This window comes from Antechinus flavipes, chromosome 2 (genome assembly GCF_016432865.1).
Source record: "Antechinus flavipes isolate AdamAnt ecotype Samford, QLD, Australia chromosome 2, AdamAnt_v2, whole genome shotgun sequence".
NCBI classification, from domain to species: domain Eukaryota; kingdom Metazoa; phylum Chordata; class Mammalia; order Dasyuromorphia; family Dasyuridae; genus Antechinus; species Antechinus flavipes.
Genome location: NC_067399.1, coordinates 524,475,097 through 524,503,092, shown reverse-complemented (window position 1 = coordinate 524,503,092; position 27,996 = coordinate 524,475,097). Strand labels below are relative to the sequence as shown.

The window sequence follows — 27,996 nt, the reverse complement described above, 5'->3', positions numbered from 1 at the left end:
TCCAGGTGGAGGTAAGCACAGTCGCGCGGAAGCTCGAGAGGGGCTCTAGACCTTGGAGTTGAGGGCGGGGCCCCTAGGTCCCCGGCCCCCTCCCCGCCTTAGCCCGCCTTAGCCTCGGGCTGCTGGCCCGCGGAGGATGCTCTGGCCGAACTCGCAGCCGATGGGCGGCAGCGTGATCCCAGCGGTTCCTGAAGCAGCGGCTGAAACAGTATTTCAGTGCTGCCTCCTCCCGCTCCCACAATGCACAGGGCGGCGGCGGCGGCGGCGGCGACTGGGGAGAGAGCAGCGGCTGCAGGAGCAGCAGCGGCAGCGGCAGCAGCAGCAGCAGCGGCAGCGGCGGCGGCAGAGGCGGCAGAGGCGGCGGCGGCGGCAGCGGCAGCGGCAGAGGCATCCCGAGGCTTGGGTTCAGCTCCGGGGACCTTCGTCCGCCAGGAATGGCCAAGTGCCTGCTGCCGGCAGCCTAAATCCCGCTCTGCCCGGCGGCTGTCCGCGCTTCCTCGGCTTAGAGGCGGCCCATGCGGGATCCGGCCTCCGCAGAGGCGACAGAGGCGCGGGTGGCCCGGGGTGCGTTAGGAGCATCGGCTCGGGGACGAGGCCCGAGCGGGCGGCGCCGGCACCATGGCTGCCTCTGAGCTCTACACAAAGGTAACGGCCCGTCCCGGAGACAGCATCCCGGGGAGGAGCACGGGGGAGGATTGGGAAGGGGGAGGGGGAGATGATGGAGCCGACTCGCCCTGGCCAGCTGATGTCGCCTCCTCCCCTCACTTGGTCCAGCTGTCAGTTTCTCCTCGGGAGGAAGCGGGATGCCTGGCTTACTGTGCCTGTCTGTGTCTGTCTGTCTGCCCGAGATTGAATGAACTATCATAGCTTGGGGGGCTGGGGAGGGAGGGAGAAGCATCGGAGAAGCAACCACCCTTCCGGTACCCAGGGCCTGTTCTCCGGAGAGGGCCAAGAGCATCCCTTTCGCTGCGGAGATCGGGACCCCTGCTCTTCCATGGCTGACATGAAACCTTTCACTTTGAAAGGTGATGGTAGTGGTGCACATTTTCCAGTCAATTCCTCAACATTTACTAAGCGCTTACTATGTGCCAGTCACTGGGAACATAGAGGCAAAAGACAGACCCTTCCCTCAAGGAGCTTCTAATCTAACCCGGGAGACCACAGGCAAACAAACAGGATGATGGATACGGGGACGCCTGTTTCCTTGGACGTGTGCTTTGGCCTCTGAAACTCCTTACAATTTGATTTTCTGTAGCCTTGGGAAGAGTCTGCATATTCATTTACCAAAAGACCTTTCAAAGTCCTGAAAAAATCGGAATAGGAGTTGATCAGATGACCTTATAAGGAATGATGGTGTTTATTGTACTTATCCTTGGAGAGGGGAGAAAAGGGGCATTTGCTTGAAATTCTTTTTTGTTTGTTTTTGTTTCCTCCTTTTTTTTTTTTTAACTCGGACTTTTTGTTTGTTTTGTAAGTTATAAGACTTTTGGGATCTGGTGTTTTACCTAACTTCATCTTTTGGTTTACCAATACAAGACTAGATTTGGGCATTAAATTTAATCTGTGCTCTGGATAATCACTTATCTGGGATACATACAGATTCCTGCATTGAGTTGAATCAGCTTTAAGGATTGTCCTAACCGTTGATTCTTATTCCAGGATTCCTGACTGAAGTAATTATTTTTCCTATTCTTATTAAAGGGTCTTTTTTGCTACTGAAGTTTGCAATTCAAGTTTATAATTTCTTAATTTCTTTATGTCTGATTTCAGGGCCATCCACTGGGGGCAATTGCTTTTGAGCATACTAAATGTGTAAATATTCAGTGTTTTTCTCTATAACAGATCTTTCTGTTTTTTTCAGAATGTTACTACATTCTTGAAGACTATTCTAAAACTTTGGTCTTGATTGAATGTAGTTACTACTTTTAGAGTTGTAATTTGTTGGCTACTAGTTATACAAAGGATCTCATTTCTTTTTAAGTTTGTTTATGACAGAATCTTTCTTTGATGTCAACCAAAACAAATATGTAGGTGTAGGAATAGTGAGGCCAGCATATAGAAAGATGAGTTGGAAAATACTCTTTGTTGAACAGAAAACCTAGGTTGTGGTCCTGTCTCTACTATCATTTATATCTATAATCTTGGGATAGTAAATAGAGGTCAAAGATTTTATGAATCTAAGATCATATCTTTCTCTTTTATTTTAGTAAATTCTTTTAGGTTCTGTGATTTCATTCATGTTGAGTACATCTTTCCACTGATAAAGATCACAAATGTTTTAGCTCCATGTGTTGCTGTGGTCAAAATAAATGGATCACTTTGTGGCCAAATTTCTGGTGGAGTCTTTCCTCACTTAGCTATACTGATCCTCAGCCATCAGATATTCAGTCATTCTGCCACAAAGCCTTATACCTTAGGTCAGTCCCATCCATTTATTATTGGTATACTATCTAAGAGTTTACTGTCATTTTTCTGTTATGATAGAACATTGATACAGTGCAAGTGTTGAGATATTTCACAAAATTAATATTATCTTCATGCAACTGTGTGAATGAGTACAACTGGGAATTCATATTTTAAAAGTTTTAGGATTCATTTAAGAATAGTTCGGGGATAAATAAACCCTATTTAAGTTTTGGTTACTTAGTGGGTCTTCTACAGCTATTCAAATACAATTGAAATGATATCCTTCAACAAGAAATCAACAAGCTAAGGCCTTTTTAGTAGAGACTCTGGTTGTGTCAATTTTTCTTAACTACCTAACCACATAATTTGTGTGAGAAAAAAATCTTACTGGTATCATTGAAATTTTGTTTATTTTAAAATCTTACATCCACTCTTATGATTTCATGCATTTTAAATTATTCAAGTTTAGATTATAAATTCAAAAACTTTCTAATGAGAAGGATTTTGATAATTCTAGATTTGAACACTAGCTTTTAGCCCATATAAACTTCATTTGAAACTCAGAAATCTTCACTAGCTACCTTCTCCTAAATACTTTTGTGTTAAAAATAAATTTAGTTATTTGGCTACATTTTGGGATTTGGGCTTGAGCTTTTTAACCCTCTTTGAGTCTCCAATGTTTCCTCAACTTAAGATAAATAGTTAGAAAAGAAGAGAATTAGTGATAGTGTGTAGCTGTGGAAATGTTATGAAGATTTCCAGAAATAAAGGCTTAATCAGTAGCAGTTTTGGAGAGAGTGGCAGAAAAGGAATTCATCAGAAGTAGGAAATATCAGAAATATGGAAATAATGGACAAGAATTACAGGAAAGGAAGTAATACAGTATTACAAGAAATTGAGATGATGGTAATACATCAATTTTAGCACTAAACTAAGTTATTTTAAAACAATATCTCTTTAGATTTATATTGGATTTAATAGAAACTTTTCCTCTTATGAGGGAAATCATCAAATGCAGAAGAGTAGTTTCTTTAAAAAAAAAGAGTAGTTTCTGTTTTCTGTGATTTGCAATTTATACATAGGTCAAATCACATTACAGTGAATAGTAGAATACTATCCAATTTCTCTTGGTGACCAAGATGCTATTTATTTGGCTAAACAATCAAAAACATTTTTTATTTTGGAAACTTTTTCTACAAAGAAAATAACCAATGAAATAAATATTTGGAATGATAGTATGCACTCAGATAAAACTCATGTCAAAACATTTTATTTGAAAAAAAATGTTTTCCAATATAAGCTGTCAAGTTGGAAAATCTCACTTTTTTTCCTCAAACATGATCTCCCATCTACTTACACATTTGATTTCACCCCTTTCAATTTTATGATGGGCTTTTCTTGATAGTTCATACATAAAGAACACATAAACATATATTATCATGTTTAGTTCTTACAAAAAAAAATAGAGATAGAAAGGTTAAGTATTACTATTCCCATTTTACAGATGAGGAAGTTGAAACCCAGTAGTTAAATGACTTAAATGGGTTAGGTAATTCAGTGTTCTTTTGATTCTACCCTCATCCTTATCTGTAACCTCTCACCATAGGCTTTTATTTTTTAAACATAAATAGATATCATATTGAAAGAATCTATTCAAGTGCCTTATAACTTTTTTTGCTCATTTGCCATCTGACTTTTCTTTTAATCTTATTGAACTTCTGAATGGGTTGCTTATATTTCTTTCCGTTTGCTTACCCCTCCCTTCTTAACCCCCTCTAGTCAGACTTTTTTATTCTATTGAAGCTATTTTTTGACCAATGGCCTTCTTTAGTCCAATTTGATATTATATTATCAATCAAGAAGTGTTTATTAAGCATCAGCATTGTTCAAAGACAAAAATTAAATAATACTTACCCATAAGCAGCTGACATTTTGTTGGGAGAGATGTATGTATGTATGTAGGTATCTATATGTATGTATGTGTATATATATGTACATATACACATGTATAAAACTATATGTCTATACATTGGAAAGATAACGTAATGTGGAAAGGGGGGAGAAGGCTCAATGTAGTAAGTGGCAATTGAGTTGAAAATTATTGATTCTGAGATGTGGAGGTGAGGGGTGATGGTACATTCCAGGCATGAAATTCAAATGATGCAAAAGGATAGTGATGAGAAAACGAGAATGAATAAGAAGAGTGTGGAACTAGAAGAAGGTCCATTTGACTAAACCATCGAGTGCATAAAAGATTTGTTATGTCCAACTCTTCATGATCCTTTTTTTTTGGGGGGAGGGGGTGTTTCTTGGCAGAGATATTGGAATGCTTTGCCATTTCCTTCTTCAGTTCATTTTACAGATGAGGAACTGAGGCAAACAGGGTTAAGTGACTTATTCAGCTAGTAAGTATGTGAGGCCAGATTTGAACTTATGAAGATAAGTCTTCATGATTCTAAGCCCAGTGCTCTATCTACTGTATCACTTAGCTGTTTTAAATAAAGGAAAGTACAGCATAATACACAGTGAAAGTAGATTAGATTTAGATTTAACCATACAAAGGAATTTTGGTTTTGACCCTGGGAGAAATAGGGACCAGTGTGATCAGATCTGAATTTTAGGAAAATCTGTATATGGAGGTTGGGTTGGAGAGGAGGATGGAGACACTTGAAGCCAAAGAGATCCTATTGAAATAGTCCCAGTGAGAGGGGATCAGGGCCTGAATTCGGTTTGGGATTGTGTAAATTAAAGAGAAAAAGATATATACAAATGAGATTGTGAAGAAAAATTTTCAAAACTGATAACTGGTTGGAGGTGCTACTTTATGAGACTAGATAGTTGGAAGGATGTTTGTGGTTTTGACAAACAGAACCAGGGAAATGTGGAAGAGGCATGGATTGGGGGAGAAAGGAGGGAGAAATGAATTTAGACATGTTGATTCTTAGATGCCTAGAGAACATCCATTTTGAAAATGGTCAGTAGGCAATTGGTGATGTGTGATTGGAGCAAAAGAGAGACTAAGATGAAATATGTAGATATGAGCATCATCTGCATAGATGACAATAATTAAACCCATGGGAACTGTCAGCAAGGGAGAGAATGTAGAAAGGAAGAGAAGTCTCAGGATAGAACTTTGGATTATATCCATTGTTTGGGGATAGGATACAGCCAGTGATTCAGCAAAGAAACTGAAAAGAACTAAAATTAATTATGAGTTCCTGAAGTTTTGCACATTGCATATTTTTAAACATTATTTTGTATTGATTTTCATTATAATTTCATATGTGTTCTGGCACATATACATAAAGTTATATTTAAAAACCTTTACCAAAAATATTCCAGTTGCCTTGTGTATGCACTTAATTCTCCAGCATAACTTTCAAAAGCTTAGTTAGGTTCATTCATTGAACTTCTACCAACTGTACGCATTGCAGCATGCTAGAAAGATATAAAAATTAATAAAATGTTGTTCCTATCCTCATGGAACTTAAGTGAGATTAGACATGAATACCAATATTAAAGAAATTAAATCAAAACAAGTGCAAAAGAGGAGTAAAATGTATTGCTAAGAGGAGTGAGATTCAATTTAGTCTAGGCTTTTCAGGATGAACTTCCTAGAGGCAGTAGCATTTGAAATGATCCTTGATATAGAATATTAGCTGGGGTTGGAGAAACTTTCAAGCATAGGATATTGCATGAACAAAGACAAAAGGTGAAGTGATGTATTCCTAAACAGAAAGTATTCCACTTTGACAGAAGCACAAGGATAGTATATTGTAGAAATAGTACTATATGTCTGGAATGGTAGGCTCAAATTGAATTGTAGAGGACCATAACTTTTCTACTTAGGCACTGGGACTGCCAATGCCTCCTTCCTTCCATTCCTCTATCCCTCCTTTTCTTCCTCTCTCCCTCTATTCATTCCTCCCTTCCTCACTTCTTCCTTCCTTTCTTTCCTCCCTCCTTCCATTCACCCCTTCTTTCTCTTCCTCCTCTCGCTTTCTCCTTTCTTCCCTCTGTTCCTCCCTCTCTCTTTCTCTCCATTCCTCCCTTCTTCCCTTTCTCCCTTTCTTTCTCCCTTTTCTCCTCCCTCCCTCCTTCCTTTTCTTCCTTCCTTTCTGTCTTCCTCCCTCCCTTATTCTTTCCTTGCTTCCTTCCTTCCTTCTCTTACATGGCAGCAATAAAAAAAAAAAAAAAAGATGAAAATAATATGCTTTCATCTGCAATCAGCCTCTATAGTTCTCTCTCTGGTTGCAGATGATATTTTCCATACTAAGTCTGTTGAATTGTCTTGGATCAATGTAGTGCTGAGAAGAGCCTACTCTATCATTAAGTTATCATCACATAATGTTACTGTTACTGGGTACAATGTTCTCCTGGTTTTGCTCACTTCACTAAGCATCAGTTCATGTAAGTCCTTCCAGGATTTTCTAAAATCAGCCTGCTCAGTGATCAGAATTCTTAAATCTTTCAAAGTTATCTTTCCTTACAATGTTGCTATCTATGTATAAATTGTTTCCCTTTCTACTTTACTCTGTCAGTTTATGCTGCCCAGTATTCTCTGAATTGTTTCTTTTGTCATTTCTAATGGGACAATAATATTCCATTAAATTCATATGTTACAATTCATTATCAAATTCATATTTAATGAATTTCCTAGTTGTCTAAAGAGGTAATCTAAGATATCTCCTTAGATTTTAGTTTTTTGCTTCCTCTTTCCCTTCTCCCTTCAATCTCCCCATGAGAGTTAGGAAATTTGTTTTTCTTACATTCCCTTGCCACTATTCTTCTTTTTAATCTTCATATGCCTAGTTGTTTTCCTTTTGAATTTGATGCATTTTTACATCAAACTTTCTCCCTTTTTTTCTTTCTGTGTTTCTCTTTCCTCCCCTTTCCTTTGTTCTAATATTTCTTACAGTTTTATGGAGTCTTTGGTTTCTCTTTGGTTTATTCTTGTTTTTTAGGAATTGCATTTCCTAAATGATGTTTGCTACATTATGTTCTAATCTACTTTTACTCATTCAAATTCTTCCTTGAAAGCTCTTAGTTCTTTCTTTAAAAAAATCTCAATTATTTTTTTAAAGATTTAATTATTTATATTAAAAAACAAGCACATCCATCTCTTAGTATGCAGATTTGCTTTTGTTTTTTTAATACACAATAAAATTATATGTATACCAAAAATTGTTTTGATGCAAATTTCTTTATCATTTATTGTCATTAAATGTTTGATTTGTATACCTATTTACCATATACCTGGGGCCATGTAAAAATTCTTTGGGTAAAAAGGGGCTGCTAGTGGAAAAAGTTTCAGAAATCTGGTATCGTGGAAAGAATACGATCTGAGACTCAAAAGCCCAGAGCTTTTAAAATTATTTCTTATAGGAATTTATGCTCTTATAGGAATTCATAGTAGAAAAACTATCTTTTTCTTTGTGTTGTTTGGGAAAGGGACCCCAAAAGTTTGGAGTCACAGACCCATGTTGCTATGGCTCAAAAAAATTTGCAGTCTTGAACCCATTTCCTGGTCAAGGGCTAAATTTATTGTAATTGTAATGCCCAATAAAGCTGTCTAAATTCTAAAAGAATTTAGCAAAATGCTAAGAGAGAGGAGACAACTTTATCCAGTTTTCTATCATTGACATACTCATTCTATGGTCCAGAGGTAGGAGTGGTCACTTCTGGAATTTAGTTCTCACTGACCAACAGATTATCACTCACTCAGGAGTTTGATCTGTGGGATTGTCCTGAGGCCAGAAACTGACAGTCAGCAATGAATTGAGGAATGGGCTATTCAGAATGAGACAAATTGTTATTCTTAGATTGGTTGTGGGAAGTCCCTGAGACAGACTTAAAAACTGGAAGATTTAGGATTACTTACTTAATGTTAGAACAGAACCCCCGCTCAGGAATCTCAAAACCATACTTTTTTCCTCTAGAAACTATATTACATTATTTGCATTTGCAGTTATCCCTTTTTAGAGATCTCTGGATTTGCAATACATTTTTATTTTTTACACTAGATTCTGTTTCCTTTTGTTTACTCATCTTTCCAGTTTAGTTTCTCATCTGGGGCTTTGGTCAGGGCTGGGTCTTACCCAATGTTGTGCTTTTGAATGAATAGTGGCTTTATTTGGTTTTGCTCTAGGTCCCCTCCTGTTGCTGACCTCTCCTCCTAGAGTTAGATACCTCTAGATCTTTGAATTTCAGAGTGCTGGATATTTAGGGCCCTATCAAATGTCTCAACACCAACTTCAGAGCTTTTTTTGCACCTGGGTTATCCCAATATGAGTACTGAAATACCACTTTAATTGCTGTTGACTGTTTCTTTTAGGGACTTTCAGGGTCCTCACCCTAAGGCTTTCAGTTTACTCTAGTGCTTTCTCAGACAGGATCTCCTCATGTTTCCTCTGGACAAAGATCATAAAGCTTTGAAAGCTATACTTTGATTTGGAGCATATTTTCATATGTCTATAAATAGTTTCAATTTCTTCATCTGAGAATTGTATGTTCATATCCTTTGACCATTTATCAATTGGAGAATGGTTTGATTTCTTATAAATTAGAGTCAATTCTCTATATATTTTGGAAATGAGGCCTTTATCAGAACCTTTGACTGTAAAAATGTTTTCCCAGTTTATTGTTTCCCTTCTAATCTTGTCTGCATTTGTTTTATTTGTACAAAAACTTTTCAATTTCATATAATCAAAATTTTCTATTTTGTGGTCAATAGTGATCTCTAGTTCTTCTTTGGTCATAAATTCCTCCCTCTTCCACAGGTCTGAGAGGTAAACTATCCTATGCTCTTCCAATTTATTTATAATCTCATTCTTTATGCCTAGGTCATGAACCCATTTTGACCTTATCTTGGTGTTCGGTGTTAAGTGTGGGTCAATGCCTAGTTTCTGCCATACTAATATCCAATTTTCCCGCAATTTTTCTCAAATAATGCATTCTTATCCCAAAAACTGGGGTCTTTGGGTTTGTCAAACACTATATTATTAAAGTTATTGGCTGTTTTGTCCTTTGAACCTAACCTGTTCCATTGATCAACTAGTCTATTTCTTAGCCAATACCAGATGGTTTTAGTAACTGCTGCTTTATAATATAATTTTAGATCTGGTACAGCTAAGCCACCTTCATTTGATTTTTTTTTCATTAATTCCCTTGAAATTCTTGACCTTTTGTTTTTCCATATGAACTTTGTTGTTATTTTTTCTAGGTCATCAAAGTAGTCTTTTGGGAGTCTGATTGGTATAGCGCTAAATAAATAGATTAGTTTAGGTAGTATTGTCATCTTTATTATATTTGTTCGCCCAATCCAAGAGCATTTAATATTTTTCCAGTTGGTTAGATCAGACTTAATTTGTGTGGAAAGTGTTTTGTAGTTTTGCTCATAAAGTTTCTGATTTTCCCTTGGCAGATAGATTCCTAAATATTTTATACAATCAGTGGTTACTTTAAATGGAATTTCTTTTTGTAACTCTAACTGTTGGGTTTTGTTAGTGATATGTAAGAATGCTGATGACTTATGTTGGTTTATTTTGTATCCTGCAACTTTGCTGAAGGTGTGGATTGTTTCTAATAACTTTTTAGTAGAGTCTCTGGGGTTCTCTAAGTATACCATCATATCATCAGCAAAGAGTGATAATTTGGTTTCCTCATTGCCTATTCTTATTCCTTTAATCTCTTTTTCAACTCTTATTGCCAAAGCTAGCATTTCTAATACAATATTAAATAATAATGGTGATAGTGGGCAACCTTGTTTCACTCCTGGAAAGCTATACTTTGTTCAGGAAAGCTTCTATTACTGACAGTAGCTTTTCTTGAGGGCCCCCTTTCCTATTGTCCATGATTTCCTGGCTGACATTTTGTTCATTTATTGGGTAGAAGAAATTATTTATTGTAGTTTCTTATTATTTGGGCTGATGTGAACTTAAGGATTTTTTTTTTTTTGATTAGTTAACTATGTGGAAGTTGATTGGCCTGCCTCTGTTCAGGCAGCCATATTGGCCACAAGTTCCAGATGTGTTATAGACAGAATATATGTTCAACTGTGGGTTGTGCTAGATGTCTACGCTGTTCCAAATTTTGTGGTTCAGCACATTGTGGTACTTGTCAATGCAAAAAAAAAATTTGGAAAAGTGAGAGATCAATGTAAGGATCTAGAGTAATATAAAGGCTATAGGGAGCCCTTCCTTAAAAGAAGGCAACTGTCTAGCTAAAGGTATGACAGGAAAATATTGTATGTGATACAGATAGAGCTTGACTTGATTGAAAACAGTTGTATGTTCAGAAGTAATGGGAAATGAAGTTTGAGTAAGTAGAATGGAGTCAAATATAGGTTTGTTTCTTTGCTGAGGTAATTGGGGTTAAGTGACTTGTCCAGGGTCACACAGCTAAAAAGTGTTAAGTGTCTGACTTCAGATTTGAACTCAAGTCCTCCTGACATCAGGGCTGGTGCTCTATTCACGAGCCACCTAGCTGCCCCAGATAATAGAGAATCTTGAAAGAGTTTGAGATTGCAGAAATCAGTAAAGAGACAATCTAAGTCCTAGTGTATTAGTGATATGAAGAAAATGTTTGAGAAGATGGACTTTACAACCCAAAGCAGAAAGGGTTGGAGATGGGATTTCTGAAAGTTACTGAGTTATTGCATTTATATAGGTGTAAGGTCAGTCAGGAAGAGCTGGTCTAATGTGATAATAGCAATAAAGGAGAGACCAAGTATTTTAAAATGACGCCAGGGTTTCTGATGTGAGAAATTGGAACTTAAAATCTTCTTTCACTGGGAACATATCCTGATTCTGCAGGCTTGGGAATTTAAACAGTTATGCTGGTTGATATCATTGCTTTGAGTTGGAAGAGAAACCTCAAAATAGTCTTTCAGAGTACTTAAATCAAAAGGTACTTAATTTTTATTCTGAATGCTATTCTTGCCACCTTTAAGAATAATAGTTATTTTTACTGATCTAATGACTAATTGCTAGAGGTTCTAATTCATTGTTAGGGTCAACTGTTTATCCTAGGTAAACTTTCAAAGCCTCTCTGGTTTTATGATTGAGTGTTATTAGAGAGAAAAAAGGGAGAAGAGACTTAAGCTTTAATTTTACTGTTTTCAAAGTTTCTCTTTTAAACCTCTTATTTTGCCATTCTGGGGACACATGATCCTATCTTGGATATATACATGTCTTCATTTCAGCCAGTTCCTGATTCAAGTATTAAATAATTTGCATTTATGCGATTATAAAATATGATTATAAAATTGCTATAAAATATTTTATCTTATTTGATCCTTAATCTTGTATCACCTTCATTTTATAGATAAAGAAACAGATGCTCAATGAAGTTTGATACTTTGAACAAGTCTTGGCACGGCCACACAATATAGTTAGACTGAAACCCAGGTCTTTGATTTTTAAGCCTAGTATGCTTTCCATTATTATGATTACAATAAACTTTATTATTAACATAAACACAACCTAAAGAGGAAGTGGATAGAATAGAAATAAAAAATATTGCTGCTACGGGCCACCCATTCTTATTTTAGCCATTGCTAGTAGACAAATTTGCCCCTTATTAAATGCTCCATATTGCTAATCCCTCATCCAAGAACTTGCCTTCTTGACACCTTACCTGGCCTCCTTAGGTGAATCCAAAAATTTATTATCATGATAAGTGGCTTACTTATTATAACAAGTGGATACAGATGAAAATATGGTCTCTTTGAAAAATGAATCTAAATGTTTAATTTTGTCCCACTAATGTAATGATTGCTTATAGAAGCTAGTAGGATTAATCTTGTATGGAAGGGATGAGCATGAAGTCTCTTACTAAATTTAGATTCACCTTTTTTTGGGGGAAGGATTAACCTGGGAAAGTATCTGGGCTGCTAAAGGATAATTCTTTGAGTGAGTAGAAGAAAATGTTTGGATAGTTATTATTTCATCCATTTCTTTCTTGATGTCCTTGGTTTATGATCACAAAGTTTGTGAATTTTATTTCCTTAGCTCTTTGTAGAACTAAAACTGCTCTATGATCCATTTTACCATTTATTATTCCCTTCCCCCAGTCCGCATAGTATATGAAGTCAGCCTCATAGCTACTGAGAATCCTGCCTCTGTTTGTGCTGAGACAGGTTAAACTTTGCAGAAACTCATCCCTAGTGTTTCTGTGCCCTTGGCAGTCTTAACTCTCTTCCAAACCCTTGTAATTCTTAAGTAGCAGTCATTAGCATTAAACCTCTCCTCAAGCACTCTTCTGTCAAGCCAAACTGTCCTTCCTTCTGTTTCTCACACATATTATTCCGCCTCCCATCTCTTTGCCTTTTGTCTCCCATCTCCCTTTACCTTTTGAAATGAAAACCCCTCCTCACCTTTGTCGCTTTAGAATTTCTAGTTTCTTTCAAAGCTCAGTTCAGATATCACCATCTTTTGGGGGGGGCTTTCCCGATTCTCCATCTCAACTACTAATGCTCCACCCCCATTACCTTATGTGTACATACTCATGTATAATATGTCTCTCTCTATAAAAAATATACCTTAAGAGTTGGAGCTATTTTTTTTTTAACTTGCATAAAAAGGCACTTAAAGACTTGTGGATCAGTCTATAAGTCTTTCTCCCTCACTCCTCTCCCCTTTGGCACTGGAAAAAACATTGATTACAATTAGAGGATCCGAGTTTAAATCCTACTTTTGACACCACTTTTGTAGCCAGTTAAGCTCCCTAGGACTCAGTTTGCTTCTTTGAAAGTGGGACATCAGTCTGGATGGCTTTTGAGATCTTCTCTAGTTTTAGATTTATTATTCTATAATTGTAGGTAATTGTAATTATGTTTTGCTTTTAAAATAGTGGTCACAAATCATACTAATTGTCATTTTAACTTCTGAGGGATAAGAGTATAATACATACCTAAATTTTCCTAAGTATCATAGACTTTAAGGTTGTTTACAAAGGCATTGATCTAATAAATTGGTCTGATCGTTAATACCAACAAGTGTACTTTTACTGGATATGGTATATTATCCTATTAGAAACTACAGTTAACTGAGAATCCAACAGAGAACAGTACTCCCCTCAGTTGTTACTTTTTTCACAATAATTACGCAAAAGATTCCCGTGCTTAGAGAAATTCTCTAGATCATGTAAGTGCTTTTCTGGTATCTGAGGATACAAATTTTTTACACAAGTTTACACATAAACACATAGGCAATTAGATAAAATTACATTGTCTTCTTGCCTGATTTCCTTTCCTCATCTATTCCATATTTCTCACCTTTTACCTATCTACTATACTCTGTTGTATTCATCCATATCTTTCTTTTACCAGCCCATTCTGTCCACATTCAACTCCCAGCTCCCATTTTTACTTGTACTCATCTTTCTTTGACTCATTGCTGTTTGTTCTGGTGTGCCTCTCTATAACCAATCATAAACTGCTGAAGAAACTAAAACTAAAAATGCTGAACTTAAGTTATAACACATAGATAATAACTATTATAGTCAAGAAAATACACAAAAATAACATTTTAAACTAAAGTTTTAGGGTAAAAACAGAACAAAATAGAAATGCGGAGAAGATATCTTTTAAACCAAATTTTGCATTGTCATTGATTTTTGCTTGGAAATATCTACTAATAAGCAAATTAGCTTATTAAATGCATTCACATGAGTAGGGACAATCCATTTCCCAATATCCATGCACTGTTGCTTTAGCTGCTTGTATTCAACCACTCCCTCCATCTGACAGTCACAGCAGGAAGAAAGATTGCATGAAACAGCATTACTCAGAATTTGGTCAAGTAGTCAGACTGAAGTTGAAAAATTGAAGCATCGCAAAATGTCAGATGGCCATTCCTTCCTTTTTTTAGCTATTTTTTGTTTTGTCCCACAAGTTCAAGTGTTCTTGAGCAACAGTCTTCCCTTGACTTAGAATCTATTTATACTTGATTTGGCTAGAACAGCTCTCAGGTTGGAGCAGAACTTTCTAGCCTACAAAATCAGGAATTCTGTCACAAACACTAAGTACAAACTTGAATGTGATTTTCTTCGCATGAGATTGAATCGCTTTTAAACATGAAAGATAGAGTCCACTGGATTTTATATCACAGTTTTTACCTATCATAACCATTTTTGTATGTGAATTAAAAAAAGGAATAAGAAAGGAAAGTATTAGATCAATACTGAGCTACTGGTTTCATAATTGGGATAGTTCCTCTTATTAACAAACCCATGGCCTAATTGATATTTATGCATGCTGAAGAGTGTTGACATTTATTCTGTTTTTTAAAAAAACAAAAACAAAAACAACATACTCTCTGACGACTCTGTTTGAGTTAATGTGACCACATCTTCTATATTTCTGAGATTGTGCCTACTGTTCAGTGTCTTAAGGAATCCTTCAGAAGTATGCTCCAGTATGCTCTCCTCTTATATTTTGAAAATGTGAAGTATTTCCTTTAGGACAGTGTTTTCCAAGTTGTGGCTGTTGCTTTCCAGCTTCCATTCTCACTTAGATGTAAGAGAATCTGTGCCAAACATAATGAGTGAATGATGAGGGATAAAAAGGTAAGATAATTTATGAAACTCCCTTCTTGAATATAGATAATTTTAATGAAAAATTTCCAGAAAATAAATTATTTCTAATTAAATAACTATTATATATAAATATTCTTCTAGTTAGAATTAGATACCATTTATTCAGGATGATTAGAGAATCTAAATCCTATCCTGCCCAATTAAAATACTCTGAAACTTATTATACAGAAATTTTCTCTTTGAAGTTTGTGACATGATTCTCTTTACTATCCATCTGTTTCTTTTAAGTCTCTTTTGTACTTACTCTAATGTATGATTACCTGCTGTGGTAATTTGCTCTGGGCTCCCTCCTTTTTATTTGGACTATCTTTCTAAATGATCAGTTTCCATGAGTTCAATTATCATTTCTGTGCAGATGACTTTCTTTCTTAAAAAATTTCAATAGTATTTTATTTTTCCAAATACATGTAAAGATAGTTTCAATATTCATTTTTGTAAGACTTTGTACTCCAAATTTTTTCTCCTTTTCCTTATCTTCCTCCTCCCCAACACAGCAAGCAGTCTGTTGTGGGTTAAATATGTTCAATTCTTTTAAACATATTTCTATATTTGGCATGTTGTGCAAGAAAAATCAGAGCAAAAGGGGAGAAACTAAGAGAAAGAAAAAACCAGCAAACAAAAAAGGTGAAAATACTGTGCTTACATCCACATTCAATCTCCATAGTCCTTTCTCTGGATGCAGATGGCATTTTCCATCCCAAGTCTATTGGAATTGCCTTGAATCACAGCATTGTTGAGAAGAGTAAAGTCCATCACAGTTGACCAGCATACAATCTTATTGTTACTGTGAACAGTGTTCTTTTAATTCTGTGCAGATGACTTTCAAATATAGAAATACAATGGCACTTACACAATGCCTGGCACATAGTAGGTGTTTAATATAATACTTCCCTTATGATTTTGAAAGTTACTTTTATTTTTTGCTCCTCATAAGAGCTCACACTATAAATGTATGACTTCATAAGCATTATATCATAGATGCTTTTCTGTAATTTTTGTCTAAACTGCTTTTCCACAAATGATTGTGTCTATTTTTGGAAAATAATCTTTGTCATTTTTGTCAGGTTTTTTTTTTTTAGTTTTTTATTTGTAATTATTCAAAACACTTTTTGGGGATGATACAGTCATGGTTAAGGGTCTTGTCCAGGGTTGCATGTTAAGTGTTTGAGGCTAGATTTGAACTCAGATTCTCCTGATTCCAACAGCTTGTACTCTATTCATTGTGCTACCTTAGCAGTTCCTTCTTGCTTCTATGATATAGACTCTTTTGGGGGGCAGCATCCACCCACTTTTATTAGTTTACTTTTACTGTGTTTATTGGATAGGAAAAATATGTCTTTATGTTATCAGGAAATTAGAAATTCTGGTTATTTGGGGGAATACCATAAAATAAGCAGATTTCTGGTATTTTGACAAGGGTGGTGGGTGAATCACAGAATCAAGGTATTTGAGAGTGGAATGGGTCTCACTGGGCAGATATAATTCAACTTGTAAATGAAAGAAATTCCTAGCATAACATATTCTACAAAGCGATATATATAAAATTGACTTTAGCAATGAGAAAGTACAGTATATTAATGCCATGGGAAATTTAGTGGACACATAGTGAGCATTGAATTACTTGGTATGAGGATGTCATGAGAAAAGCACTTGAAAAAAGATTCAGAGAAGAGGCTATATGGTATGGAACAGTGCCATGTTTTCTTGACCTCAGGTCTTTCTTTCTTGGATGGTTATTGTGATATCTATATGGGAAGTGTTCTTTCTGTTATTGGTGTAAGTCTGAAAGTTTATACATATGTGGAGTATAATAGTACAGGAATAAATATCGTATTATGTTGATAATAGGTCGTATTTCTATGGTGCTAAGGTTAGCAAAGGGATTTACAAATATGCTCCTTTGATCCTCATAACATTCATTAAGAATTAGGTGATATTCTTTGTATTTTGCAGATGAAGAAATTGCAAGTCTAAAAGTATCTTGCCAGAATCACATAACCAGTAAATGCCTGAGGTGGGATTGTTAGGGAGGGATTATTATGGCTTGTTGGGTTATAACAGTTTGAACTTTTTTCTGTTAACTGCCTTTGGAATCTGGTGTGGTGTGGGGTAAGGATAGAATTTACACTTATTCTTGTTTAAAGATTCCTCATTGCACTGATGTAGTATTTCTTCTGTCCATATGAATCATTAACCTGTTGCATGTTAATTAATGTGGCTTAATGAATTTCTGTGACCAGAAAAGTTGATCACCTGGTGATTAGTTTCATGAATCTTTCTATAATTAGATAGGACAGGGCCAAGCCCTATCTGCAACTCTTTTTCAGCTTGTTAAGGTTTATCAGAATTTTTGCTTCACTGTCATACACTTTGAGAAATCAGGATCATTTCCCTGCAGTGGTAGAGATAAAGTGTATGGATATAATCTCACTTTTATATAGCTATATTTAGAGTGAAGCACTTAAAGACATTCAGGAAATGCATAATTGGAAAAGGAAGTGGGCAAGGCAAATAGTGAAAGAACTCACAGAATGTTAAAAGACCTATATGAAGGCCTCTAGAATATAGACTTGGTTCTTTATGGAGAATTTATGGAGGAGGGAAGATTAGAATTGTACAAAATGAGAAACTTTGGAGAGATCCAGTTCTGCTTTGTCAGGAGGAGGATCCACAGAGATGTGATTACTTACACATATCTCCTTAATCTTGTTGAGTCTTAAGAGAATTAGAATATCTGGAAATGAGAATTAGAATATCTGGAAGATACATTCAAGGATAATTTCTTAATCGCAATTTTGTATATACTTGTATACGTATACATTGTTTCTCGAGATAGGATGTAAATATCTGAGAGTAAGCATTCTTTATCATTTTGTAATATTGCATAATGCTTTCTACAAGGTGCTGATGGGTAAACAAATGGGTAGAACGTTTGTAAGTAAGTTTTGTATTTACATATATAGCTTTATATACTCACATAATTTCCATACATCTGATATTTTTCCTATATTATGTTTTTATGCCACATATATAATTGCAGAGTCAGCATGGAGTAGTGAAAACAGTTTCCAATCTGAGATTAAGCTCAAGTTCTGCTGCTGGCTGCATGACCCTGTGCAAGTCTCTATACTTTAAGCATATTTCTATACTTTAAGCATAACTGGCAGTTATAGAAAAAGTGCAGAATTACTTTGGTAGAGAAAGTTCCTCACCAGAAGAAGCTCTTGATAAGGATGAAAGTAAAAGTCCACCCGGTATCCTATCTTTTGTGTAATTGTTCTTAATTTTGTTTTCAGACAGGTTAAACATCCCTTTCTTTACTCCTCTCTTGCCTCTCCTTGTTCATGGTAATGTCTAATTAACCTTTTTTTTTTTTTGTTTGTTAGAGATAAATTTCAGTTTTACTAATATTGAAATGTTACATATTTTCAATGAGTAAAGTTCAGTTTAATGAATTTTCACTGTATTTGCAGTAGTTATATTGGCATTAGATTAGAGGTCAGCTGTAAAATGCACTCGAGTTTAAAACTTGCTTCAGTTTGAACCTTTAGTTTCTAATTAGTTCCATCATCACTACAGTTTGAATTTGTTTAGAACATAAGATATCTATATTAATATAATCTGATATCCTAGTGCCAGCATCATGAATAGATGTCTTTCCCTTTTAGCTAGTTTATTTCCTTAAGTTGCCAGTTGTCCTTTTGTTTTCCTTCTTCATTACTATTACAAAATGACATCAGCTGCAGCTGAAGCTTGAAGTAAAAGTGCCGTGTCAATTAATTCCAGTGAAACAAAAACTGCCTCAAATAATTAATGGAATAATTGTCTTTCTAAGAGAGTTTAGATTTTTTTTTAAGAGACCAGACAAAGAAAATGGCACAGATTGTTCTGTTGAGACCCTCTGAGCTATTTATTGTTCAGACAATCCTAATTGCAGAATGAATCACTCAGCAGATGTGATTTCTTTCATTCATCTTGAAGCTGTCTATTTGCCTACTTTGGAATAGTTTGACAGCAATCAGCGTATGACACTGTTTCAAAAGGTTTGACTTTTTTTTTTTACTTCAGGTAGGATTCCAGGTGATTTTGTTTGGTTAGAATATGGAAAAGTGAAACTTTTCAGTTTTTCTTAGAAGAAGCTTTTAATTTAGGGTTAGAACACCTGAATTCAGATTCTGGCTGTATCATGTACTAGTTATGTAGACCTTGTGTTTATGTTGCTATAGCTTCTCTGTGTGTGGGATGGGTGCCAGACCCCCATACCCAAATTAACTAATTAGAGACATCTTCAGGTACAAAAAGAAAGCATTTATTTAGTCCCTGCAGGGAAAGGCCAAAGCAGACCTGGGAAATATCTCAGCTCCCAACATGTGCTTGTAGAGCTGATAAGCTGGAAGCTTGTCAAGCGTTAAATAGGAAAAGCCCCATGCTTTTTCATTGGATAGACTAAAAGGAAGTAACCATCCTTGACCAATGGTCACACAACATTGTAATCACTTCCTGAGCTGACCTAGGGTTTTAACCTTTTAGAGACCTCTAGGCCCAGAGATCATGTGATTTCCTGCAACCTGAGGCCCAAGGCTTGATCTTATGGCTCTAAAGACCTCTGAGAATAGAGATCACATGACTTAGATCTGGACTCAGACTTGAGAAAACCCAGTCAAGTCTCATTCATCTGAACCTGTTTCCCATTTGAAAATGAAGGTGATGTAAATTGTTTCCTTTAACCTTTGGGGGGCCCTGAAACTTGTCCCCTTTAATCTGTGAGAGAAAGATGATTTAGGTTCTCAAGGTCTGCCCTGTCAGGGACATACCCTTATGTCCATAAGGGAAACTCCCAAGATAAGTAATCTCATTCAATTGGAGATCTTGGTCAAGGACGGAATCACCACCTTCTATTGAACTGAAGATTAAGTCCCTCAGAACTGTTCCAAGTGGCTGAAACTCCAGTTAAATGATCTCATTCAGTTGGAGATCTCTTAGTTACTAGTTAATTGCTCAAATTGCTCCTCAGCCCCAGTCAAGGGATTACATCTTGGGTTGGTCAAACCTATCTTTGCAGATGTCCTAACAGTACCTTTCCCACTGCTGAAGATATTTTTTTTTCTCAGTATAACCCACCTTATTCCTTGCCCACTAAGAAGTCTGTCTCCCCAGCAAGCCAGCTTCTTGGTATAAATCCATTCTCTACCTGTATTCATTGAGGTTTGCAAATTCTTTCACAAAGCCTGCCACTGGCCAAAGGGATCCTATTGCTGTTGGGGGATCTTTTTCTCTCAATTCTCACACCTCATCATTTGCACTTCATCAAAGGCATTATCCTAGATGACTTTTGAAAATCTTCTACTCCTTAGTCTATGTTGCTATGATTATTGTGTTCAAAATTGATCCTAGTAATTAAGTGCATCCCCTACCACTAAGGACAAGAGTTTAATATTATCTCCCATAGTTATTTATTTAACATTTTATTTCTTCTGGAACTTTATAAGTATTTGAAAGCAGGGAAGTGTCTTATAGGTAATGCTTAGCTTAGTTGAATTTCTCTTGACCCTGCCCAATGTTTTAGGCTATAATAGAGAATTATACTTTAAAAAACTGAATTAGATTTCCCTGAATTACTATAGTTGACTTGAAACTAGATTTTCTGAGCCCTAGTTCATGCCACATAGCTATAAGTCCCAATTCAGGGGTTTTTCCTCTATACTATGCTGCTTTCTGTTAAAACTCAAACTTACACTAATTTTTATATATGATGTAACATCTTAAGCATAATACAGTTACTTAATACTTTTCAAATAAAACAGCTTAAACACAGTTGTTTTTTTTTTTTAACAGTTATATAATGCTTTCTTCATGAAAAGAGGAAGCAGAGAATATGGGAGTAGTTTCTGTAACAGATCATGAGGCATGCAGTTTGGATTCTATTCGGTTTTATTTTTTTTTTACTTTGATATTCCTAGAAGTGTTTTACAGTTTGCCTCAGCACTGCTTTCTAGCTTCTCTTGGGCCTGTTTTCAATCTTTTGGCTCCCCAGGTCCTTGCCATTATTGATCCTAAAAGCCTCAGGAAGCATTGTAATGGTTTCAGTAGTCGGTAGTACCAGGAAGTTAGGCATAAGGAAGTTAAGAAACAGTGAAAGAATGAGAGACAACAATGAAAAAAAGGGGCTATTTTATATAATGGTTAAATCTTCTAGCCATGGTTGTGTCTGTATAGAGTTGAACTTTCCAGAAATATATTTTAAACATCCATGTGTAAGTATGGAAGTTGGGGAGAAGGGGAGAAGGGGAGCAGGGGAGTGGGAAAGAGGATGATGATGATGCCTTTAAAAATAAAGTAAAATGTTTAAAATAATTACTGACAAAATTTTTAAAAACCTCCACTTTCAGGTGTAATTTTCTAATCTTACCTTTGAATTTAATTCATGTCTTGGCCACACTTTTTGTACATATCCGCTTATGATGCTCATCTTTTGAGATTATTGGTACCTAAATGTTTAGTATATTTGCCCATAATGGTATTTAAATGTTTTGTTGGAGAAACAAAGATAGAGAGAGGTGGGTATATATATATAAGCACCTTTTGCACACACACACAAAAAGAAACATTTATATATCACAGTGATATATACAAGACAGTGATATTTCCAACTGAGGCATTATTTTTACTTGAAATCTATCATTTGAGAATCACAAGGCATTACATCTTGTCTTTTTTTTTTTTAATGTTATAAAAAACACTTAAAACTCTTTGTGTGAATGAAGAAATAAATTAAAAGAGTGGTTATCAGATGACACCATGAGAGAACTGAGAGCTTTAGGGGAGGTTGTCACATGTAAATATCTATAAATGATCAAATACTATTCATTTTGACAAGGAAAGAGACCCTCTCACTCTTCCTAAGTGACTGGAAATGGCTTTTAATACTATATAGATAATTGCTGTAAATGAAATATTTTTAGGATAAATTATGTCTAGGAAAAATTAGCATGGTAAGTAAGAGTGATATGTTTAATGTTTATAAAAGAAACTATTACTTCTCTAGGTTCAACACTGTTAGAAGATGGAAGAAAAACTTATTGAACATTGAGGCACTTTAAGTATATATTTCACTTCTTTCCCAGCTACTGTTATTTAGTCTTAAAGGTAATTTCAAAATGTAACTCCAAAATTTCAAAATACAGGTGTTTCATTTTTTATTTGGCTTTATTTAGCTTTAGCTTACTTCCCAATAAATGATGTAAATATTCTTCTAGTTTTATAAAAAAGTTAATTCAAAATGAAACTTTTTTCATTTTTTTGTCATTTTTTCCCCATGATATGGATTGGTACCTTCAGGTACTTCTGTTTATTCTATGTGCATATGGAATTGGGATCATGGACACACTGGAATAAATACCATTTAGGATCTCTGCTCAAAAATATCCCATGACCAGATATAAAGTAGAAATTATTTGGGTTAATAAGCTGTTTTTTTTTTTTTTTTTAAATTTGAACTCCTTATGAGAAGGTTGGCCTATTTATTAGTTGTTCACACTTCAGTGTGAATAACTTTAATGCTATTGCTTCCCTAGGCTTCCATCTGAAACCAACTTCACTGAAGGAATGGAAATTTTTATTTCAGGACAGAGAGGTAATTTTAGAGTTTAGCACTCTGAAGAGCAGATCTAGATAAAATGCCACAAGGGACCTTTAGACAGGCAAAGGAGTTATATCGGGCTCTAGGCTGGCCAGGGAAGTTTGTTGGGTTTGGGCCACATAGAAGGAAGTAGGAAAGTACCAAAGACAAGTTTGCTTACTTTCTAATTTTGTGTAATGCTTCCATGGCAAATACTCCTGTTATTGAAAAATCATCTTATGGCTTCTTCCTTTGTAGTACATGTGAATGGTTAATGTTGAACATTTTAATGAGCAGTTTTAAACACATAGTAGAATTCAAGAGGAACATTAGAAAAAGCAAAAAAAAAAAATTCTTATTTTAAAAATGGTATTGAATTGCTGAAGTCAAAGAGAAACAGAATAGCAGTGCCCTTCATAATATAATTTTAGTACTATTCATTGTAATTAAGATAGTTTCTGGTCATATTGTATAGTATTTTATGAAGGAAAAAAATGAACCATTTAGTCGATGCAGAATTTGCCACATTGAATACCTTGTTGAGTGTGGCATTTCATTTTCACTACTTTCTCAAGTGGGACAGATCACAAATCATGCAGGCTTATGCTTCTTGTGCAGCCTTTGTCTATGTCCTTATAGTTATCCATAGGGGAAATAGGAGGGTGGGTTGGTATAAAATATTGATTTTGATATTTCTATTGTATGCATTCAGTTTGAAATGTCCAAAAAACTGTTGATACGTAATTGGCATTCATTTTAATCAGTGAACAAATATTTTAAGTACTTACTATGTGCCATGCATTTTTTGGGCCTTGGGAATAGGTATCATTAATGAAACAATTCTTGTTCACAAAGAACTAACATTGTTACAGAAAGACAAGTACACATAAATATAAGGATAATAAATACAAATACATATTATATTCATATGCAAATATATATAAAGTAGTTGACTACAAGTCAATTTTTAGGAAGGAAGATAATAGCTATTTTAGGGTTTACGGAAAATCTCATGATCTGAGATGCCCCTTTCCTCCTGGGCCTTAGTTGTATAGTGCTTGATACCCCATGAATATAGGTAAAGCAAACTGAAAATACAGAATCTCATTGATTTATAAACAGCTAGCAAGCAGACCCTGACAAACCTATCTTGACACATCCATTGGCTTGTAGGAAGAGTGGTTGTAAGATAGCAAATAAGGGCCACTTGTTCAAGTGGTCATGGTCATTTTCCCTTGTTATTGAGGGATGACAAAGGATGACAAAAAATAATTAGGGGATTTTCCATATAATTGAATTACCTCTGCCATACTGGTTTGATGAGCATAATAGGGAAAAACTAGTTTGGAGGTCCTCTAGATATCATCCTAAGTAATTTGCAATCTGTAGTTCATCTTTCTTAGATCTGATAACATAATTTATAATCACTATCCTTATGGAATCATTATCAAACTGATTAATACGTCAATTAATCACCTATCACAGTTCACATTTTTCCCTTAGTTCATTATCTCCCTATTTTTTTTTTAGAAATTTTGAGAAGCTATCTTTTGACATGCTAAAAAATAATTGAGTTAATTTCTTAGTAATTTAGTTTTAAATGTATAATTAATTGATAATAGACATATAATGGTTTATAATTAAGCACTTCCATTCTTCTGATATAGTCAAAAGAACTTTACCAGATTTTTCTGGTATTCTTCTATATTCCTATTTTCTGTATTCCTAGAAGATTAATTAGGTAATTGAACATTTTTGTGAGCTATACCTTTGTTATTTTAAAATTTATGTTATTACCTCTGATATGGTTAATTTTATTACCTACATGTAAAAAATAATAGTACTTTCCAGAGAGTTTGGTATAGAGGCTTATTACTTAAATAATAGATAATTCTCTGTCATACCTGTAATTAGCAAGTCTTGTGTCCAGAGAAAGTACGAAAGGAACCTTTAAATCAATTCTTAAAGAGACATTTATTTAGGTGTAATGGTGAAAGAGAACTGGGAAAAGAAATTAAATGTCAAAACACAAGGTCTCATGGGTTAAGAGGAAGGAAGCCCTTGTCATGAGAGGGAAGAGAGCTGGACCAAGCCAGTGCAGCTGGGATGTTGGAAGGTCTTGGGATTCAGCTGGTGTGCATGGTGTGCACTTTGTTCTGCTGTTAGTTAACCTAGTTAATTCAGGTTTGATGTTGGGCTTCAGTGAAGGATTCACAAATTATTGAACAATTAAGAAAAGGAAGTTTAAATTACACTAACCATTGCAAAAATATATAATAACATTACAGTGGCTCTTCCTTTCCAGCCAATATGGAAACATATCTGCTAAGCAGGACTGGGTATGATGACTCTGGTGGTTTTCAGAAATCACCAAATTGGAGGGAGCCTGACTCCATGTGAATGGGTTTTTATGCCTGAGGTTTCTGAGGAAGCCTCATCAAGGGAGGCAGGGGCCAATCAGGTCCCAAAAACTTTTGTTACTTTTTAGGAAAAATCAATTTGCAGGAAAATATGAACCCTGGTCCTATCACATGTGCTATGGGAGAGCTCCTATTTTAATTTAGACTACTGGATTTGTGTTTCAAGGTTTGCTTGGATAGATGTTATCATTGTAGAGTTTAGATGATCCCAGTTACCTTTATCTTCCTTCTACTACTAAGTGTGGTCTGCACAGTCAGGTGCAGTTGCACTAAAGGAGGGGTGGCTTGGGCCTTTGGTATGCACTCAATAGGACTTTAAACCACTCAAAGCACACAACAAGGGACCCAGCAGCAGAAAAGGTATAGTAGTCTCACTCAACAGGTTGCAGCTAGATCATGTCAGACAGCTCGTGGGGTACTTGGAAAGTCCATAGTGTTACATAGAGTAAGTCAGACATAACTTGAATGATTGAACAAAAAGCCAGGCAACTGAGTGGGTATGGCAATACTACAGATATAGGGAGCTATGAGGTATTCATCAGGAGGATAACCAGGCCTGCTGGAAGAAGGGAATCCAGTCCCACCTGGAAGAAGAGAATCCAGTTCCTTGGATGTTGATTGCCCACTTGACTTGTCATTTATTTCTGTTTATCAGTATTCTGGAGACAAAGCCAAAAGTTCTCTTTTGTATCTTTTATGGCCTAGATAACTTCTAAGGTTTCTTTTAACTCTAATATTCTGGGACAGACCAGAATTTGCTGGTAATTAATTCCCTGACTGAAGAGTTTCAAGCATTTTGTAATCTTCAACTAAATAAATATCTGTAATTTTTATGAGAAATGGGTTGATAATCTTTTCTCAGGTTTATAATCTAGAATCTCTGGTTAATTATCTTTGTGGGTCAGAGTATAGTAATGAGGAGGTTAAAATCATAGGTCTGATTCTTCTGCAAACCAGTTTTACACAGACTATACCTCTGGCTCTTAGTCATTGTGAACAAAGGCTAAGAATTTGTGTCTGGATCAGTGAAAAATCTATTCTCACTGTTGCAAAGACTTCAAAGCTCATGCTATATCGATGATGAATAAATAATTCCCTATTTTGGAAGCAAAAGGGTAGAATAACCCAGTGGTAGACAGTTATTTTTTTTCAGATGCTGCTAGTAACCTGGTCCTTTCTACCAACAGTATCAGTCATAATTAAAATGCTATACAGTGGTGTGATGGGATCAGATGCAGGATTACTTACTGTGCTATCTTTTGTTGATTTCTTGTATAATAGAATGAAGCTAGCTTTCACTGTATTTGTATTTCAGGTAACTTATTATTAATTTTAACTTGCCTAGAAGGATCAGGGAAAATATGTTCCAATTCATATTTTTATCTTCCTTTTGTATGTATTTATAACTGAATAGTATAGATAGGTAGATAGGAAGACACAGCATGAAGCCTCAATCATTGAAACACTTAAATCTTTCAGCTGGACTTTGTTATCAAGGTTGTAAGCATTCTGGTTCATCAGTACATATATCTTAGGTTCTGTCAAAAGACTGAATGAATATAGCAGGTTTGATCGCCATTGAGCTGAATGAAAAAGTATTAAGTTACTACTATGTGCCGAATGAAGTGTTAAGCACTAGAGATAGAAAGACAAATACAATTCTTGCTCTCTAGAAACTTGTTCTAATTGGAAGAGATAACACATTGTGCAGAATTGTGGCCAAGGAAGCAAATTTTTTAGTCTGGAAAACTTAGCAGGTTGGGGTTAATGGACCACTGAAGGACAGTTGACTTGAATATGGTTCTAGCATTAGAGAATAATAATAGATACTATGAATAAGACAAGGAGACCCCAGATCAGAAGTTGTGGAAATAAAAGAGTTGCAATCAACAAAGCTCTGGTCTATTAGCAAGGTACTTGATGAAAATGAGTAGGTGGTGCAGTGAGTGCTAGACCTGGAGTCAGAATTCAAATCTGACCTCAGACACTTATTAGCTTTGAGACCTGGGCAAGTGACTTGTCAGACTCAGTTTCTTCATTTATTAACTGAGAATAATAGTACTTATTTCTATTACATTTGAAAATTCAGGTAAACTGAGGTGTGATGCTGTGTCTTAACCAATAAATTGGGTTAATGGCTTCTCTTACAGACCTGAGTGAGGGCTGAAGAATCTTACATTTAGGTGTGTCTTCTATTGATTACCTCTCCTTGCAAATGTAAAACAATCCTCATTAGTAGATATTTTACTAAGAAGATGGGTTAAGAGTCACTTCAGCTGCTCCCCATTACTTCTTTGAGAGATGGGAGTAACTCCTCAAGTGATTGTATTAATCTTAGACTCAAAGGACTGGAGGCTATAGTTACAAAACAAAAGTTTGATCTTTAAGCAGTTTTTTCTAGAATATAAGTGAAGAGTGCTGTTAAAAGGGTAAGAATTTAGACTGGAGGCATGAGAGAATTTTAAATCTATGCCAGCGTCATTAAGTCTTAAAAAGTTTTCAATTTTATCCCTCCACGGTGGTTGTGGTGACAAAATGAGATATTTGCCGAATGTATTGCAAACTTTAAAGTGTTATATAAATTTAGCTGCTGCTATTAATCATTATTATATGTTAATCATTATTGTTATTATATAGATGAAGATTAGTGAGAAACCTACTTTAGTGGCCCCCCTCTTCTTCCTGCAACAAGTCCCATCTTTTAAATTTGATAACAATATTTTGTCATAATACCTATTTTTAATGAATCTCTTAATATTACAGTTTTTGAAGAATTAAATATGCAATGGAAATTGCAGTGGAAAGACTCATGGTGGCATGAGTAAATTGTAACTATTAAGAACAACTAGTTGTATAGTTGTACTAAAATTTGTACTAAAGCAGTATAAAAGATGTTATCAGTAGATGATCTGAAAAGGCAGTAGGCCGATTATGCAGTGACAATTTGTGTGCTTC

At 35.6% G+C, this 27,996-nt stretch overlaps 1 protein-coding gene across 1 annotated transcript in view; it reads left to right on the top strand.

Annotated features, from left to right (window-relative positions):
• The first annotated feature begins 526 nt into the window (after positions 1-526).
• MYO5A (myosin VA) overlaps positions 527-27,996 on the top strand; it is a 214,556-nt gene continuing 187,086 nt past the window's right edge. The window contains exon 1 of the mRNA XM_051980670.1: positions 527-645. Coding sequence (XP_051836630.1) covers positions 619-645 — 27 coding nt within the window. The 5' untranslated portion in view covers positions 527-618. The remainder of the gene's footprint in view (positions 646-27,996) is intronic.